At 43.2% G+C, this 18,614-nt stretch overlaps 1 protein-coding gene across 8 annotated transcripts in view; it reads right to left on the reverse strand.

Moving 5' to 3' along the window:
- The window catches only part of LOC129777763 (protein split ends), a 185,998-nt gene that overhangs the window by 15,150 nt on the left and 152,234 nt on the right, over window positions 1-18,614 (reverse strand). For 6 of the 8 annotated variants that reach the window (XM_055784230.1, XM_055784232.1, XM_055784236.1 and 3 more), the window contains 4 exons: window positions 8,287-18,534; window positions 3,189-5,324; window positions 2,979-3,121; window positions 2,764-2,844 (listed from right to left, as the gene is read on the reverse strand). In XM_055784230.1, coding sequence (XP_055640205.1) covers window positions 2,764-2,844; window positions 2,979-3,121; window positions 3,189-5,324; window positions 8,287-18,534 — 12,608 coding nt within the window. The remainder of the gene's footprint in view (window positions 1-2,763; window positions 2,845-2,978; window positions 3,122-3,188; window positions 5,325-8,286; window positions 18,535-18,614) is intronic. The other 2 variants (XM_055784235.1, XM_055784234.1) reach the window with 1 other exon arrangement.

The following is an 18,614-nucleotide window of genomic DNA, read 5'->3' on the forward strand; positions in this document are numbered from 1 at the left end:
TATAGTCGACCATTTTTTTTCAACAATTATTTTCAAATGCTATACATAATCGAATCTCAAAAAAACAATTTTTTCATTAATGTATGAATATCAAACATTAATAAAAAAAAATAGCTTTTTTGTGATTCGATTATGTATTGGATTCGAAAATCAACGTTGAAAGTGAAATTGCGATTATATATAATCGAGTCCGATCTGTAGTAATTGTAGTAATAACAACAATAAAGCGTAGCTCGTTCGAGTACTTCACTATTAGCGAATTCGTGTTTGTTCAGTTTCAACCCCAGTGCCAACCTAACTGCTGTCAAAACGTTTTTTTATTCACTCAGTTTCAACCTAGTTTCGCACCAGGTTCAACTAGAGATGGGCGAGCACTCGCGAGCCACTCATTTGAGCCGGTTCGTTAGAAAGAGCGTACGATCCACGGTTCTTTAAAAAATGAGCCATGGCTCTCAAATGAACGGCTAAAAAAATAAGGGTCTTTTTTGAACCGTGGTTCATTTAAGAGCCGTTCATCTGAGAACCACGGTTCAAAAAAGAACTTTCTTTTAAGAGGCGGCTTATTGCTAAAGAACCGTGGATCGTACGCTCGTTCTGATGAACCGTGGCCTGCGGCAATGCGGGAGAAATATATGTTTTCCATGCGGCTTTTAAGCGGTTTTATTTATCTGTTTGTATGTTTGTATGTAAGTTTTGGCGGATTACATATTTTCTCGAAACCCCATCAATGGGTATCAAATGAAAGGGGTTGACAAGTAGAACACAGTTATTTATAAAAAATGCAAATCCAAAATGGCCGCCACCCCAAAATGGTGAAATATGTTTTTTTTTCAAAACCCCATCAATTCGGATATCTAATGAATGGACCTGACTAGTAGAGCACAGTGTTTTATGATAAATCCAACTACAAGATGATCAACTACTATTTTCATGCAACTCCCGCATATGGGCATTGAATGAAATGATTCGGCTGATATAATACAGTTCATCATGAAAACACTCCATTCAAAACATTTTAAAAATGGTTGAGATATAAAACGGGGAGAAAACTGTGTCGTTATAGAAAACTTGTATACTCTCCCGACTGAAAATTCGACATGATCAACATTATATGGATCAAGAGAAATCAGTTCTAGTGATTATAAAAAAGCTCTGCAATGAATTGATTTCGGAGCTGGTGAAGCGATTTACAAATCTTTAGTCAGACGAATTAGTAGCCTAACCAAGGATAACGGAAAGTAAAACTAGTAAAACACGCCTACGAAACTACCACAAATCGTTGATGATGAAGCGCGGCCATCTGTGTGGGGGGAGTTTGATGCATTGGTTGGCAACCTTCGATCCCACATGATCCGAAAGCTGCTGCAATATCGATTGTGATAAATATTTAGCGGAACCACATTTGCTGAGAATAAGCGACGCTCTGCTTTGGTGGAATGAAAGGAAATCTATCTCATCTCTCCGCAGCTGTATCTTTTTTTTTTTGAAATTACGATTCGGGGCTCTATTTTTTTTTGAAAATATTATTCCGCGGCTCTCTTTTTTTAGATATTATTCCGGCGACTTCAGTAACATGTGAACGAATTTTTCCGAAAGCAGGACAAGTTAGCAGTGAAAGATGTAGTAGACTTTCATCAGATAACATTGAAAAGATAATGTTTATAAATAAAGTAAAGAAGATTATTGAGATGAAAATAAATCAGAGAAAACCTTCAATAAAGTAATATTTTTACTATTCTCTGTACTGATTATTGTTTTAAACCTTGTTTTTTACGTCTTCCATTCTTTACATATCCGAATAAACCAGTTATTGAAAAGAGCCGTTGAGCCGCTCAAATGAGCCGGTTCTTTTCATTGAGCGCACGGCTCTGAGCCGCTTACTGAAATGAACCGTTTTGCCCATCTCTAGATTAGAGGCGAATGAACTGCAAAGTTTAAAGCCTCTTAAAAACAAAGATGATGATGATCTATAGATTCAACCCGAAAGCTGTTGGGTTCGCACTGAGATGTTTCACGGGTTTGCACTCGGGTCCACCAATACAACCATACTGAACTGTCAAGTTCCGAGTATTGTTTTGGAAAATCTAAAAATAAAGACCTTGAAAATGGAAACCCTGCTGCTTTTGCTTTTGTATTATTGGAATCGTAATCTAATTCGGATTTTGAAGAGTATATTCGCGTAGATGACATTAAGCTTCGTGTGCTTTCATTGGGAGGCGAAAATAATGATGGATATTCAGATCGAATAAACATGCCTTCAAAATCAAAATTATGAATGAAAATTTACTTTAACGTATCGATTATTTATTTCATGTGATGAAATAAGAGTTTTTTTTCTCCGAAATTGCTAAAACATATTGAAGGACAACTGTGTCTGATGATAATTTTATATTATAATAGTAATTATTTGTGGAACAAAATGGAAATGCATCCACAAATGGTTGAGTGAGTGACATATGAGTTATGATTTTGCGCGCGAGTACAGAAGGGTTTAAAGGATGTTTTATTGTACAGTGTGGCGCATAAGTCATGCAACCGATTTGCACAAAAAAAACAGCAACCAACACGCTCGATAGTTGCAGCGCAATCGTTATTTTTTTTCCTTCAGAGAGCGTTGCGTGACTTATGCACCACCCTGTATAGTACTACATTCATTTATTAATAACTTTTTGATACAGTCAACTTTGGTAGACCGCGGCCTAGCACCCGCCCGTTTTGCCCGCAAGTTTGGCCACCCCTGGTATAAATCATGCAAACATGTACCGGTGTGATAGGTGACGTTTGCTGCTGATGAGCTGGTGGTGGGCTTTGACCGCGAGTGATAAACCCAGCAAAATCTGCATGCTGCAGATACGTTTAGTGATTATTTAGAAAGAATATCCGGTACGCAGCGTTGAGAGAAAGATAATTTGCATAAGAACATGATACCCGACATCACCGTTTTGATTAAAGACCCGAAAACTGAGAAGTGAACTTACCGGATTTGCTTCATAGGCCACCTGTGGCGGTACGTTCAAGCCCGGTTGCTGAACGTGTCGTAGATGGGAAACAGGTGATGGCTGTTGGCTGGGTTGACCCTGGGGACTGATTGGGGGACCTGTCACGCGAGAACTGCTTGCTCCTGTTGCAAAATAAAAAAAAGAGGCGTAGAAGCGGCTGTGGTACAAAAATCTTGAGGCAGAACATACCCGTTACGATAGGCTGCTGGCTTTGCATGTGTGGCTGTTTCAGCGGCGGACTTGCAACGGCACCGGTGAGAATCTGTGGAGCCTGATGCAGATGGGGAGAGATACCCTTGCCCTGCTGAATCGTCAACAGTTGTTGGGATGAAGGTACTTGTTGCTGTTGATTACCACCTGATTGACCTCCTGGTGGCGGCTGCTGCTGCTGCTGTATTGCGTGGTTCCCCTTAGTCAATCCAACCGAGTGATTGTGAGACATTATTGGCTGCTGCTGCTGTTGCGGTTGCTGATGTAGCGAAAGTTTACCTGTTACGGTTGGGTTCGTATGCTGAACGACCATCGGTTTGCCACCACCGAGTTGTTGTTGTACTGATTGCATATGGGTGAGGCTTTCCGAGCCAACTTTATGCTGCTGGATTTTCACCTGTTGTCCACCGTGAACGGCGGTTACAGTTTTGTGAACAACAGACGGATGTGATTGGAGCGGTTGCGATTGGTACTGTATTGGGATGCTACTTCCACTGGATACCTGTATGGTGTGAGCCGCGTGCTTACCGGGCATACCAATTGATTGCTGCTGATGCGGCTGCTGTTGCGACGGCTGCTGTTGTCCTTGATTCAGGGGCTGTGGCTGACTTGCAAGCTGAACCGGACCTTGATGTATAATTTTTCCTCCACTTTGCAACACAGTTGTGTATCCCGCAGGGATCTGATGATGACCCGACGAAACTTTCCCACCGTGTATGATGATTTGTTGGGTACCGGATGGATTCGGTTGGTTCGATTGCTGCGTTTGAACCGTGGTCTGTTTGTGGATGACATGAGGCGAATGTTGCGACTGACTTTGCATCGATCCAGGCGTTGGTTTGGTGTTAGTGATCACCACCTGATGATGCTGTGGCATCCTTGGGGACATTTGAACACTACCGAGATGATGCATGTTCTGAGGTATATTGATAAGTAGATTTCCGCTACCGGGTGGATGATGTACTGCCGATTGGTGTGTCACCGATTTGTTGATGAGGGTATGTTTATTGATGGTTAACTGCTGCTGAGACAGCGGATTCTGAATAATGATGTGTTGCTGTTGAGGGGGTTGGGACGGTCCACCCTGCGAAATAACTTGCGGTGGCATTTTGGAGCTTGTACTTGGGTGAATCTGTTTTCCTGTTGTTGTGTGTATAGCTCCCGCACCAGGTTGTTGGTGAGGGATCACCGATTTGTACACTATTTGTGTTTGTTGTTGAGATGTGACCTGGGTTGGTGGTTTTCCCGGGTGTTGCTGCTGCTGTTGTTGTTGCTGTTGCAACATTTGCTGCGAGTTCAAAACATGGGCCTTCAGAGTGTGCGGTTTCGTTGAAGTTTGTTGCACAATTGGTTGCGGATGTTGAACCTGAGGATGCCCTTGAGCATGTTGAATGACTACTGTTCCTGTACCGAGTGGCGATGGTGGAACAACCACAGTGGTCGCAGGAACAGTTGGAGCTTGCGATGTTTGCAGCAGTTGACTGTTCTGTTTCGATACTATGGTGGAAGTCAGCTTCTGAGCTTCCATTTGTTGCGCCAGATGGGAAGGCACCGTTGTGTTTGGTGTTGGTACCCTTGTCAGGCCAGGTGACGGGGATGATCCCGGTGTGAGAGCTCGATTTGGAATCGGTGACGCAGGTGGAATTGCTGATATCGCTGCCTTCTGCTGTTCAGCAGCATTTTGTGCATTCGCCGCTGCAGCAATAACTTTCTTCAAAGGTTGTGGCGCATTTGGCATCGGCACATATTGTCCTTCTTTGCTCGTTCGCATCATCGTAAGCTCTCCCGTGACAGGATCAATCAAACTCAACGAACTTACCTGAGAGCAACCCAATTCGTTCTTCACTTCATCAGCTGATTTCGGCTTTTCTTTAGACTTGTCAGCCAGAGAAGCTGTTTCGTTGGGTCGTGTGACCGAAACACTGAGTGTAATTGGTGCGGTGGCCGAAAGTATACCAGACACTGATTTTTCGTCGGTTTTCACATCCATTTGGCCGGTTCTAGCCGGACCCAATGATGACTTTTCATCACTGCTGTCCACCGAGGTTTCCGATATCTTTCTATCCTTGCCTTTCCGACATGCGCGTGGTGATTTGCGAACATCTGCTCCAACAACTGTAACGAAGGGCAAAATCAAATTAGATGTAGAACAATTTACTACGTCCATCCAAAAGGTATAGCGACATTTACTTTACGTATATTCGGTTTCCTTTGTTCGTGACGTTATTTTGGTACTCATCATGAGTACTGACATGAGTCTCATGTCTTTCGGTTATGCTGATAAGCTCGGTCATTTTAAATTTTCAGTTATTTTTTTACAGTTGCTTTGCTCTCATGTATTTTCTGGCTCTTCTTCGTTTTTTTTTGTCTATGACGAATTCCATGCCAATTCGTCTTAGGTTGTGGGTGTGAAAGCATTGGTCATTTAAGTAATTTTGCACAATTGAAATCTCCAAAAACAATTAGACTACTTTTTAGAAAGGGTCAAAGTTTTCTTTCTAGAATTTTTGAAAAAAAGTCTAACTCAAAAACTATGCGATATACAAAATTTTGGTCGAAGGAAAAAATCGAAAATCGAAAAAAAATCTCTTGTCTTGTTAAAAAAAAATTACAATGAAACAAAAATTCAAAGAAAACATGGCTTGTTGGTCATTGTCTGGACTTTTTTTAGAGTTAAGAAAATGTTTTTGAATGAAAAATGATTTAATTTTAAAAAAAAAAAATTTAAAAATTAGTAAATTTTTTTTTAGATTTTTTAAAAGAAATTTGAACAATTTTCTACTTTTTTGGCCAAACATTTTTAGGTACCTTAGTTTCCGAGTAAGATTTTTTTTTCAAAAATTTGAGAAATAAAAATTTACCCATTTCAAATTTTCCTTCTTTGGTGGAAATTTTATAAATCTTATAGTTTTTAAGTTAGAAAATTTTATAAAAATCCAATATTTTTGATGAAAATTGAAAACAATTTCCTACATTTACTTCTTCGGCCTTTTATTTTTAATAATTTTCTGAAAAAATGAGAAAAACCACTTCGGTTCATTTCAAAAAGTAGTTCTAGTGTTTTTTCTAGTTTTTTATGGAAACTTATAGTTTTTAAGTTAGAAATTTTTGTAATTGTGATTTTTTTCTGATTTTTATAGAAAAAAAATAAAAACAAAAACTATAACTAAGTTATAGTCTTTCTAAAAAAAATAAAATTGTGTAAAGTGTAAATTTCTTAAGATTTTTCTGATATTTTTTAATAAAAATCAAATAATTTCAAACATTTCCTGTTTTTGGCTAAACTTTTGTAGGTCTTATAGTTTTCGAGTTAGAAATTTTATAAAAGTTAGAGAAGAAAAAACACTTTGACCCTTTAAAAAATTCATTTTTAGGAAATAGAAAAAAATCTGGTATTTTCAATGAAAATTTAGACAATTTCCTACATTTCCTTCCTTGACTAACATTTTGTGGGTCTTAAATATATCCACAAGTATTTTAACCACCACATTGATCATGTAGGTAACTTTGCATACTTGAAATCTAAAAGAAAAACTCAAAAAAATTATACCACTTTTTGAAAAAAAGCCAATGTTTATTTTTAAATTTTCACAAGGAATACTAGCTCGAAAACAGTAAGACCCAATACATTGATCATTTAGGTAAATTCAAAAATAAACTTTGGCTTTCTTAAAAAAATAGTATAGTTTGTTTTGAGTTTTTTTTGTAGATTTCAAGTACACAATTATTTTTATTTTTACTTCAAATCTAAAAAAACCTTAAAAAAACAAGACTATTTTAAAAAAAGCCAAAGTTCTTGAATTTTTACAAAAAAAAATAGTAGCTCGAAAACTGTAAAACACACAAAATGTAGGAAATTGTTCGAATTTTCATTTGAAAATATCAGAAAAGATTTTAAAAAAATTAAGAAATTTACAATTGAATATTTTTTTAAGTTTAAGTTTTTCTTTCTCGAAATTTCACAAACATTTCTACCTCGAAAATTGTAAGTGTTTGGCTAAAGGAGTAAATGTAGGAAATTATTTTAAATTTTCATTAAAAAATATCAGGAAAAAAATCAAAAATTACACTTCAACATTTTTTCTTGGTGGGTAACAGTTTTTTTTAGTGGGTACAAGTTTTTTCTCTCAAATTTGAACAATTTTTTCTAACTTGAAAACAGTAAGACAAGTTGTAGGGCAAATGTAGGAAATTATTTTAAATTTTCATTGTAAAATATATTCATATTTTTTTTTAAATTACACTGAAACAGTTTTTTCCTACAAAAATTAAACTTAACTTTCAAAATATGTTTTTTCAGTGTATTTTTTTTAAATTTATATCGATGTGAGTATTTTAACCACAATGGTTGCAATCTGAGATTGTACTGCCAACTCCTAAGACTAATCCCTAACCCTCCAAAAAGAATAGACTACTTTTTGGTCAAAGCTTTGTTTTAATTTTGAAAAACATTCGAACACTCAAAAACTATAAGATCTACAAAATTTTGGTAAAAAAAAAATGTACGAAATGGTTTCAATTGTGATTGAAACATATAAAACGAAATGTAGAAAAAAAACACGCAGAATTTTTTTAATTAAAATTCATTTTTTTCAAAAGCGTTTTTTTTAATTTAAAAAAAAATATGAATCGTGCATAGAATAATCCACAAGTCATCTTTACATCGAAAGATGGACACTTGTACAGGAAAAGTTTTACTAACAACAACTTTTTCATATTTACTGCACTTTTTTAATATTTTTAAATGAAAATTTCCTACATTTCCTTCTTTGACCAAAATGTTGAAGTTATTATAGTTTTCGAGTTTTTTTTTTAATTTGAGAAAAAAAAATTGATTTTTTCAAAAAGTTTTTAATTTTTTTTTATTAATTTCAAGTGCTTAAATGACAACTAACTTTACACCGTAACTCTACACCGACAACGTTTCATTGCAATCTGACTTGTCAGCTCGAGTGACAGATAGGAATACCAAACAACATCACAAAAAATCGAAAATCGAATACATGCAACCCGCGGAGATTTAAGGCTCGCGATACATTCTGAACAGACCTTGTGTATCCAAGGATTTTTTACTTACTATTAGCACCTGCTGCTACATGCTGTTGTCTAGTGGCCCTCCTATTCGGTTGGCCGCTAGCATCTGTAGGTCCTGTAGAATGCATTGGTTGCGATGATGGCGGTAACGGTTGCAAATTTGACCCTGCGGCAGCGATTCCAATTTGCGCCGATTGAGGTGAATTGCTTATCTGCTGTGATTGGAACTGCTGGCCAGCAATCATCGGCGCCGATGAAGACTGTTGGTTCGGGACTGGATGTACGACTCGAGGTGACGGACCGTTTCGAATTACATCCTCAATTATATCGTCGACCGTAGTGCGGCCATCTTTTTCCAGCAAACGTCGTGATTTCCGAGTGTTAGCCGATGGATGAATAAATTCTTCTTTTGAAGAATCATTGACCGGAATAGGACCACCCAGAACTTCCACTGGAGGCTGCTGAGACGCTGGACAAGATGGGGTAGGACCGACCGTAGCGAGAGGCGTTGAGTTTATCGATGTTACTACTGGTGCACAACTGGTGGACGTAGTTTGGATATTACTAACTGGAGCTGTGGTGCCAGCTTGATTCTTGATAGTCAATATCAGTCTCGGCCGGGTTCCATCTGGTTGATGCTTATCAGCGGTAGTAACTTCTTCACCGGAATCATCATGAAATTCGTAGATATCCGATCCAGATGTCAAACTCTTGGCTTTCAATCCGCTCAACGGAACGCTTTGGACAACTGAGGGTTCAACGCGTACACTACTGGATCTTCCAGCACCTCTACCCCGTTTACTGCCCGCCTTACCGCCCCTCTTGGCAGGTGTGTTCATCTCCGTTTCCGACACTTGTACTTTAACCGGAGTACTAACACTCTCAGAAGTCTTCCTACCCCCACCACGACGTCCTCCTCTTTTTCCACCACGAGGTGATGATTCCTGAACAGCGTTCTCGGTAGACGCATCATCGTGTTCATCCTCTTCGCCGGTATGTGTATCAATCTCGGTGGTAACAGGCGGACTCTGTTGTACGATGGAAGATATGACCGTCTGAACTGTGGACACTGGAGGTGGAACAGTAGGCGTTGTAACCACTGCCGTGGTTGGTTCTGGTTTCTCAGCCTTCTTGTCGTCTACCGTGCCTAATTTACACGATGGCTCCAAATCCGACGGATGAAGAATGGTTCCTAAGGGTTTCGGTTTATCATCGTTGAGTGTAGATCCTCCCTCCGGAGGGTCATCCTCGGAGCAAAGCGCATCAACCTTTTTGATCACCGAATCGATGATGGTGTCTTTGGTGGACCAATAGTCGCTATCTTCCTTCGAATCGCCCTCGGGATCTTCCTGGTCGATAGCAAGAACACTGGGAAGCGTGTTGGATACACCAACGGTGATGTTTGCTATATTTTCCTTGTTCTGTTGGGACTCGGTGATTTGTTTCTTGGTCTCTTCGGCCGTCAATGATTCGAGCTTGGAATTCGTCTGTTGATGTTTGTTTGTACTGCTGTCTACACCCGCAGAATGCGTTTCTGCATTCGGTGTCAAAGATTTCTCGCATGTATCAGAAGAGATCACTGTTGGGAGTGCCTGCGTAGATTGGGCGTTGTGGTTGGGATTCGACATTATTGTGGATATGGTGTTCTGGAGCTTGATATCCTCTTTGGGTTTGGACACAGCAACATTCACCGGCGTTGACGATACCGGCGTCGTATGCGTCGTACGAATTGGTTGTTGGCTTCCTGGCATTGAAGGTACAAAAGGTTTGTTGACCGAATGCTGGATGTAACTGGGGACTGTTTTCGTCGGAGTGCCACCTCCTGTTAGTACCTTCTGTACGGGTTCTGGCATTTTCGTATTGTGGATGAGAAAAGTATTCGCAACTGTTGGCATGGTCGAAGTAGACGTCACCACTTTTGTACCGCTGGTAGCGATTTCCTTCGCTTGCGACGAGGATATTGATGCGGTATTGGTAGCAGCAATATGGGTTCCAATCTGCTTGATCGGAAGTTGATCGACCACCTTTTGAGGTGATTGAGCTGGCTTCAGCTGCGTAACGACCGGGAACCGTGGTCCGGTGGTATGCACTGGTTGGGCTATTTGAACAGTTTTCGGACTGAACTGGCTGCTGCTCGAAGTTGGTGAAGACACCAGGATGCGACCACTCTGTTGATGGATTATCATCGAGTGGGAACTTATCACCGGACTAAGCTGCGGGGAGTTCCGGTTGGGAACCGTGGATTGCTGTGGTCTTGGCAGGTTGGGACTAGTTGCCGACGATGGCGGTGTTCTTGGAAAGCCAGTTTGCTGCGGAAGTTGTAGCTTTGGAGACTGCATTCTTGGATCGTGAACGCTCACCTGTCCTCTTGGAGACATAATTGTATCCACTGGTTGATAGACTATGTGCTGCTCCGGGATAGTTATCGTGGGTGGTGCTTGTACGATATATTGATGACGCGTCGGAGATTGCATCTGTGATTGATGAGGCTGAATGTGTGCCGTTTGTTTCACTGTTGGTTTAGTCTGTGTCGGTAAAGACGTAGACGTGAATACAGTTATCGATTTAGATACTGCTGTTACGATCTTCGCCTGTGAGTCCTTGACCGTAGACGATGTCGGCTCAGTAGTTGTTGTCGTGGCAATTTGTTTTTGCGCAGCTTTCGGTGCCTGCAGCGAAACTGTTGGTTTTATGGTAGATGTAGTTGTCGGGGGAGTTGCACTCATCGTTGCGGTTGTAGTAGCAGTAGAAGTCGTTGACGAAATTGCCGCCACTGTTGTGGTGGTTATTTTGGCGATCACCGAAGAAACAACAACCGGCGTAGGCTCCACAATCTGACAATTTTTGCCCGGCGTATCCGGCATCTCCAGTTTGTCATCCTTTTTGACGGAATTCGGGGCCGAAACAGACCCATGTACGACGTCCGATAACGACTTACCGATTTGACTCAGATCCACATCTGGCGTCTTTGGGGGATTATCGAATCTTAGCAAACTAGCGGGGTGCTCATCGTCTGGCTGATCATCCGTATCGGTATCGATTTGCAGATCATGTTCAGACTGTGGTGTATCGGGTTTCATATCCAGCTTTATGTGTTCCTCGGTGTTCAAACTGAGAATTGCTTTCTTCATTTCCTCGTCATCTTCTTCGGGAATCTGTCCCGGGTCGTTGATTAGTTGCGAGGAAGACTCATCAGCTTGATCGATAGAATAATCAATCGAAAAATCAGGTGTATTCGATGTTCCAAAGCTTTCTCCTAGTAGGGCAGCAACCGCATCTTCGGTCTCCTCCTGTGAGATCACAACTCTTGATTTTTCTTCAATCTTCAAATCGTCTGATTTATGATGCTTCAGAGAATCATCCGTATCGGATGATTTGAGCTCATCTTTGATGTTCTTCTCAGTGATGAACTCACCGGAAATAGACAAAACCGCTTTCTGGTGAATGTGTTCATCTATCTCCGATCCGAATCCTGGTATGAGTTTTTCCTGCTTACGCTTTGACTGTAACGATGCGCTTGATTCAGGAGACTGCATAAACTGATTGTCATCCTTTGTTGTCACAAATTGTGCTTCTTCCGTCTTGCTGGACACAGGAGAGATGGGTAGCGTATCCGAAGCAGTCGAGATTGGCACCGATGACGATGGTTCAACTGGGTTGGACTCGGCTATTTGTAGCGCCGGCTGCATATTTGAGGATGGTGGACTTTCATCCAGCAAACAGGGTAAACTTGGCGAGGGTTTGCTAATGTTGTGCTTGGAATCGTCCAGTAGGGCAGAAGTAATGTCCAAAGACAGCTTGTTCGACGTTTGCGTGATTGTGTTTGCGGGAGAACTGTCCACGTGATTGTTATTGTTACTGCTGCTGCTGCTGCTGTGATGATGCTTATGTTTCTCATCCTTGCCACGCTTCTTCTTCTTTTTCTTTTCCTTACGACCATGGTCAGATTCCTTCTTCTCGTTGAACGACGTCTCCATACTATCGTCTCCGTCGGTGAATCGAAACACATCCATCACATCAACAGAAGATCGCTTGCCACTGGTCGTGACGGTTGATGCGGGCGATGCATCTTCAGCCTTCTGATCAGAGTCGCTCATCAACTGTGCTTCCAGAGCACGACCTGCTTCGTCAAGGTCTACGCTATTCTCTTCCTCCTTCATCGTAATCGCAGCCCGCAACTTCTCACGCTCTCGTCGTTTCTTCTCCTTCCGTCTTCGGGAGTCTTCCTTTATCTTCTCCTTATCACTCGTCTCGCAATCATTGCGGTGGTCTACTGGAGACTTTACTTCTTCTTCAACCTTCGGTTCCGAATCGATCGAATCCTGCCTTGCGGATGTCTCCGTTTCGACCGATGAATGGTGTGATTCTTCGTCCGAAATAGGACCAAAAATATCCTCCATCTTGTCCTCTCTTTTCATGCTCGAAACTATCACCTCCGAAAGTTTGTTGAATTCTTTGTGTTTATTTTTGGACTTCTTAGATTTTCCCGACTTCTCGTACTCTTCCTTCGAACGCTCCCGCCGTTTCTCTTTTCTCCCGCTATGTTTCTTCTTGGTGCTACTGCTGTGATCATCCAAGTTCTTCCTTGGTTCATCGAACATTGAACCCATAGTACCACCACCACCACCTTCCTCGTCGCACGGGGAATGAGTTTTCTCGCTCTTAAGTTCGCCTTCAGTTCCCTCAAAAGTCTTGTGGCGCTTCTGCTTCTTCTTGTGCTTTTTCTTAGCCTCCGAGTGTCCGCCGTATGCCAACTGTTCGACGGCAAAGTTTACCGTATCCTGAATCTTGACAGTCGACACCTGCGCTGAAGCATTCTGCTCGCCTTCCGAAGAAGCCTCACAGTTTCGACCTGACGACAGTTGCTTGGTATAGCTGCTGAACACTTCATCAGCTGGCTCGCGTTTGATCATGGTACTCGGGATGAGTTCCGATTTCACGACGCTCTTCACAGCATCGTCATCAGATACGTCGCTAGTGATCAGAGCGGACGGAGGTTGAACTTTAGTTTCTACCTTGATGATTGGCTTCGTGACATCCTCTTGCACATCTCCTCCTTCTTCGCGCTTAATTTCTGCCTTCACCGTTATGACGTCCATGTTCAGAACGGACGAAAGATACTTTTCGTTGTCTACCGTTTGTCCAATTTGTTCCGTGTGTTTATTCTCACATTTCGTAGTCGGTAGTTTCTGGCGAGCAGGAGTGCTACCATCCTCGGTGTCGGAATCCGATTGTATCCGAGTCGAACGTGAGTTTTTCCGAGAAATTTTCTTCTCCGCCGAACTTCGACGAGATGTCTGAGTTATCTGCTGTTTGGTGGAATGTTCTCCGTCAGAGCTCTCATCGTCGCACAAGTTATTCAGCCGGTCACGATTCGTCTGGATGCGATTGTTTTCCTCGTCCGAATCGGAAGCCAGATCCTTCATGTGTCGTCTGAATCTGGGAGTCGATGGCAAATGATCCTCGTCGTCAGACGTCGTGATCATTCCACTTTTGTTCAGCTGATCTTTATGGTTATACTTGCTGTTTACAGAATTCGTGTCCGAGTTCATCCCGTCCGAGTCAGAATCTTCGTCCCAACTCTTGGAACGGTTCTTACCCTCCCGCTTTGCACGGCTCTGCTTGAGCTTGGAAAATTTGGCTTTGATTTTTTTCTCCTCTTCGTGCTTCTGCATATTTTTACACGATCGGGCTTTCACCTTATCGTACATCGAAATGTTTGGACCTTCGTCGATTATGTCGAAGATCGAATGTTTCTTTGGCTCGTCCGAATCGTCCGTATCCGAACTGCCGTTGGCAGTCTTGGTTCGATTATTGTTCGGTCGTGTTTTCTTCTTTCTCCCTTCCTCGTCCGCGGATGATTCTGCGCGACTATGTTTACGCTCATACTTCTTGTACTCTCCGCCACTTTCCCCATGACACTGTTTTCTGTAGTCCTTCGAATTGCTTCGATCCTTTTTAAGACGCATATGGGCGTGGTCATCATCGTCACTAGTGGAGCGATGGTCGGCGAAGGTGTCCATTCCAAAATTCGCACTTTGGGTGTTCTCTTTGTCTCTGGATGCATCACGATCCTTCTTGGACTTGTGCTTCTCGTGATAGCGTTCCTTTTTCCGATGATGATTGTGTTGTTGGATCTGATCCTCACCACTGAACGGCATTTCCTTTCGACGTTCTTCCAACAAAAATTGTTGTTTTGCGTCGAGATTGTCTTGTTGTTTACCACCGATGTTGAGGGCGTTTGGCTGTGTGAAGGATGTCTCTGAACAACTAGAGGAAACTGACGACGATTTGAAGGATTTCTCCGCACGGTTATGGCCTTTGGGATGTTTGTCTTTCCGTCCATCCTTTCCAGTGTCCCGCGCTTCCGTCGCATTACGCCCACTATCTTCATCGTTCTGCTTGTATCTTTTCAAAACGTTGACATCGTCATGAGGTGAGTCATTGCTATCCTGTGAACTGAACCTGCGCTTGGATGTGTTCCTACTAGGAGAACTACTTCCCGTCGAATCAACGCGACCACGTCGCTCTTCATGGTGATGGTTTATTTGGCGTTTATTTAGAGCGGCTGTTACATAATCCCCAGCATCAGCACCTTTGCTTGTAGTTGTTGTTCCATGTTCATGATCAACTCTGGCATCCTTATTCCGCTTTTCGCGCTCAACCTTCTCCCTCTCTTCGCTTCGCTCTTTTTGCGATTGGCGCTCCCGCAAGAACTCCTTCTCCTGCTGCTCACTCGATCTTTTGCGATCATCTTGTTCTTCTTTCCGTTTTTGATCTTCATGTTCTTTCTCTTGCCGCTCCGATGGTAAACGACGCTGGTCTCCTTTCTCCGTTCTCGAAGTACGATCATCTTCTTGTTTGTGTTCCTTCTCTCTGTCTCGTTGCTCTTCGCGATCCTTCTCTTTGCGACCAGAAGTTCCACCACTTCGTGAATCCTTCACCGAGTTCAGCAACATGTCCCGCTTGAGACGATCGAAGTCGTTCATGTCGTCGGACGTATCCCGTTGATGGCTTTTCTGGGTGGCTGTCGATGCCAGACTGCTTGAACTGCTGCTGCAACTGTCACTGGAATGTCTGTGACTGTGGTGATGATTCAGTTTATTAGATTTCGTGTGCCTTGCATTGACCGCAACATGATGATGAGGATGAGATTGATCGTTATCACTTGTCGGCAAACTCTCACTCGATTTCGGTTCTGGCAACGAAGGAGCGGTGCCAGAGGAGGTAGTAGGCATCGCAGCTGGTGGCATGGCAGAGCCGGAGTTCGTTGAACATGTCGATAGTTTCCGTCGATCTTTGTGGTGTTTACTACTTCCACCAGACACGTTGCTGCCACTCGATGACTTGTCCTCTTTCTCACTATTTTTTGGGCTATTACTATGGTTATTGTTAGAACTAGTGGAATGCAGATGCACCTCCTCTGTGGGAGTGGCGTTCGTCGGCGGTGTTGGTATGCTGCTTGATCGCACAGTACCGGAATTTGTACTACCGGGCGGAGTCGAAGTGATTGTAGTGCTTTTAAAACTGTACGAGGCGGGCAACCGCGTCGTAGTGGTGGTGGTAGAAGACTTCGCAGCTGCTGCTGAAGCTTCTGCATCTGCGACATTGCTGGCTGTCACAACCGTGTCTACCGACGATACGGACAAAGAAGAAGAAGAAGAGATCGTTGAGGATACTTTCGGTGTTGCTAGGCTCGTTGTCGTTGCAGTAAATGTCGTCGTAGTTGTAACCGATAAGGACTCACTGGCACTAATGCTACTACTACTACCGATAGTACTCGTTACATTATTATTACTCGATAAATTATTACTGTTGTTACTACTAATATTTGTACTTGCTTTTTCTGTTAAACTAATACTTTTATTTAAAACATTGGTCTTTGGTTTATTTGCTAAGGTGGCCGTAATGCTGCTTTTGCACGAAGCTAACGCCGCTGGAGCTAGAGCTGCTGCTACAACTGTTGTTGTTGGTGTTGCTGTGCTAGAATAGCAGCTGGTGGTTGCACATGTACTTAGCGTAGGAATAGCCAACGCACTCGTGCAAGTAGTGAGCGGAGAGGAAGAAGAAGAAGGAACGGAACTTAAATTGGCTGTAGTGGTAGAGAAGGTTGAGATCGTTCCGATGTTCGTACTACCGGTGGTGGTAGTCATCGAGCCCATCGACGACACTGTAGTCGTCGTAGTACTACCGGGGGTAGACGTCGTGACTGCTGCCAGTGGTAGTGTCGGCGGATGGCTTGGAAACGGATACTGTAGACAGGACTTCACAGACGGATTGGGACTGTTGTATGGCTGTGGACTGTTCATGGGCGATCCAGATGTACTACAGCTACCTCCGAGCCGCTGAAAACCAGATGCCGGTGGAGTTTGAGCTTTAAGCGCATGTAGTGGAGATTGCGATGCAATGATAGTGTTTACCGGCGATACGGTAGCGGAACTCGTTGTTGATCCAACGATAGCAGTCAGATTGATAGTGGGTTTGGAGTAATTTGCGAAAGCACCGGGCTCATACTTGTCGCTGATGTTCTCCAATCGCTTGAGATCTTCGTCGAAGATGGACTTTCGCGAGAGAAGCGACTTCACGATATCGGATGGAGGGACTTCGTGAACATCAAGTTCTAGGAATCTGTGCCGGAACGACGATGTGGAAGATGACGATACGTTGGATATAGGTGATTGGTTCAAGCTTCCCGTTGTCGCCCCTATGCTGACATGATTGTTGTGGTGGTATAGATGGTGATTGTGGTGTCGATCATTAAAGTGATGATCGCCAGCCGCATTGTTGTTTGCCCTAGTTTGGCTGCTTCCGGACCATTTCTCGTACAGTTCGTCCAATCGATTGATTCGTTCTTCCAAAGAAGGAGAAGTAGAAGGTCCAGCTTCGGAATCACTAGAATTGGAACTGACAGATGGCGCCCGCAAAGGACTAGCTGGTGCTTGGCTACCGCCACCATGTTCAAGACTGGTCGATGTCGATGCACTAGCCGGGGTATCCCCGCTTGTCGAATTGTTACTCGGACATACGTTCGAGGGTATGATAAGCGAAAGCTTTGTCGCGTGCATCGGAGGCGGACTCGACATTGCGCTATTGGGTAGACTAGAATTAGACAACAGTGAAGGTAGACTGCTGAGAACACCGCTAGAGGACGCGGCGGTATGTGTTGGCTGTGACACGGATGAGTTAGTCACAGTGGAATATATTGACGTTGACGAGGATTGACTCAACGACGGACAGGATACAGCGCTGCTTGCTGTCGTCGACAGGGTTGGAGTTACAGACGCTACTGCTGTTGACTGCTGCTGGTTTTGCAAACGATATTGTTGCAGGAACTGTATCGCAAATCGTGGCAAAGGCAGACTCATTGGTTCTTGATTGTACGTCCGACTTGCAGGTATTCGTCGTGGTTCGCTTGGCGGCAGGTTCTCGGGTCGTTCATCACAAAGAGGTGTTCCCGGCCGTGAACCATCGGCGCTCTCCCCTCCGCTTGCTTCGTGCGAATGTATCGAATGCAGCTGATGACCCCGACCACGCGACGAATGGTGGTGTTCATTGGCGGAAACCGAGGGAGTTCCCGCACTTGCAATAACAGTCATACTATTGTCACTGTTCAAGATTGTTTTCCGTCGTTTGTTCAACGAATGCGAATAGAGATGTCCGCTATCTAGGTGTGATTGTTGTAAACTGGAAGAACTATTACTACTACTGCTACCATGTCTTTGATGCAACGAACTGCTCTCAGTGGACGGTCTTCTGCTATTATTATTACTATGCATAGATGAAGGCGTTGATTGGCTTGATAACGATTTTGATTGCTGCAGAATACAGTCCGAAAGTCGCCGAACCTCAACGCATTTTCGGTGGTGCGAGGCCGTGGAGGAAGAGGAAAACCCGGACTGTACACTATTATCGCTACTGTTATGATGGTGGTGGTGGTGATGACTGCTGTTGTAATGGTTGCTGCTACTGTTATTACTATTATAGTGAAGATGTCCGGCACCGCCGCCACCGCCGCTCGCTCCGCCGCTATTGCTACCACCGGTTGCCATTACTGGATCACACGACGAACCACTCGTCACTGCATCATTTGCCGTTGCGGCGGCAGCAGAAGCAGTAGAAGATGCATAATGAGGATGATGATGATCAGATGGGTCACTGCTACTGCCATGGTGAGCATCTGAATTGTATTTGATACGTTTCTTTGGACTCACTAACTCATCACCACTGGACGGGCATTCTTCTAATTGCTCTAAAATATGTACTCTCTCCTTTTGTAAATATCGTATATCACCTGCGGGGGTTTCCGGTGGCAAGAAATGGGGATTGGAAAAATGGTGAATTGAAATATACGCTTAGCTGGATCAATGTATA

The sequence above is a fragment of the Toxorhynchites rutilus genome, chromosome 3, assembly GCF_029784135.1.
Source record: "Toxorhynchites rutilus septentrionalis strain SRP chromosome 3, ASM2978413v1, whole genome shotgun sequence".
NCBI lineage: Eukaryota > Metazoa > Arthropoda > Insecta > Diptera > Culicidae > Toxorhynchites > Toxorhynchites rutilus.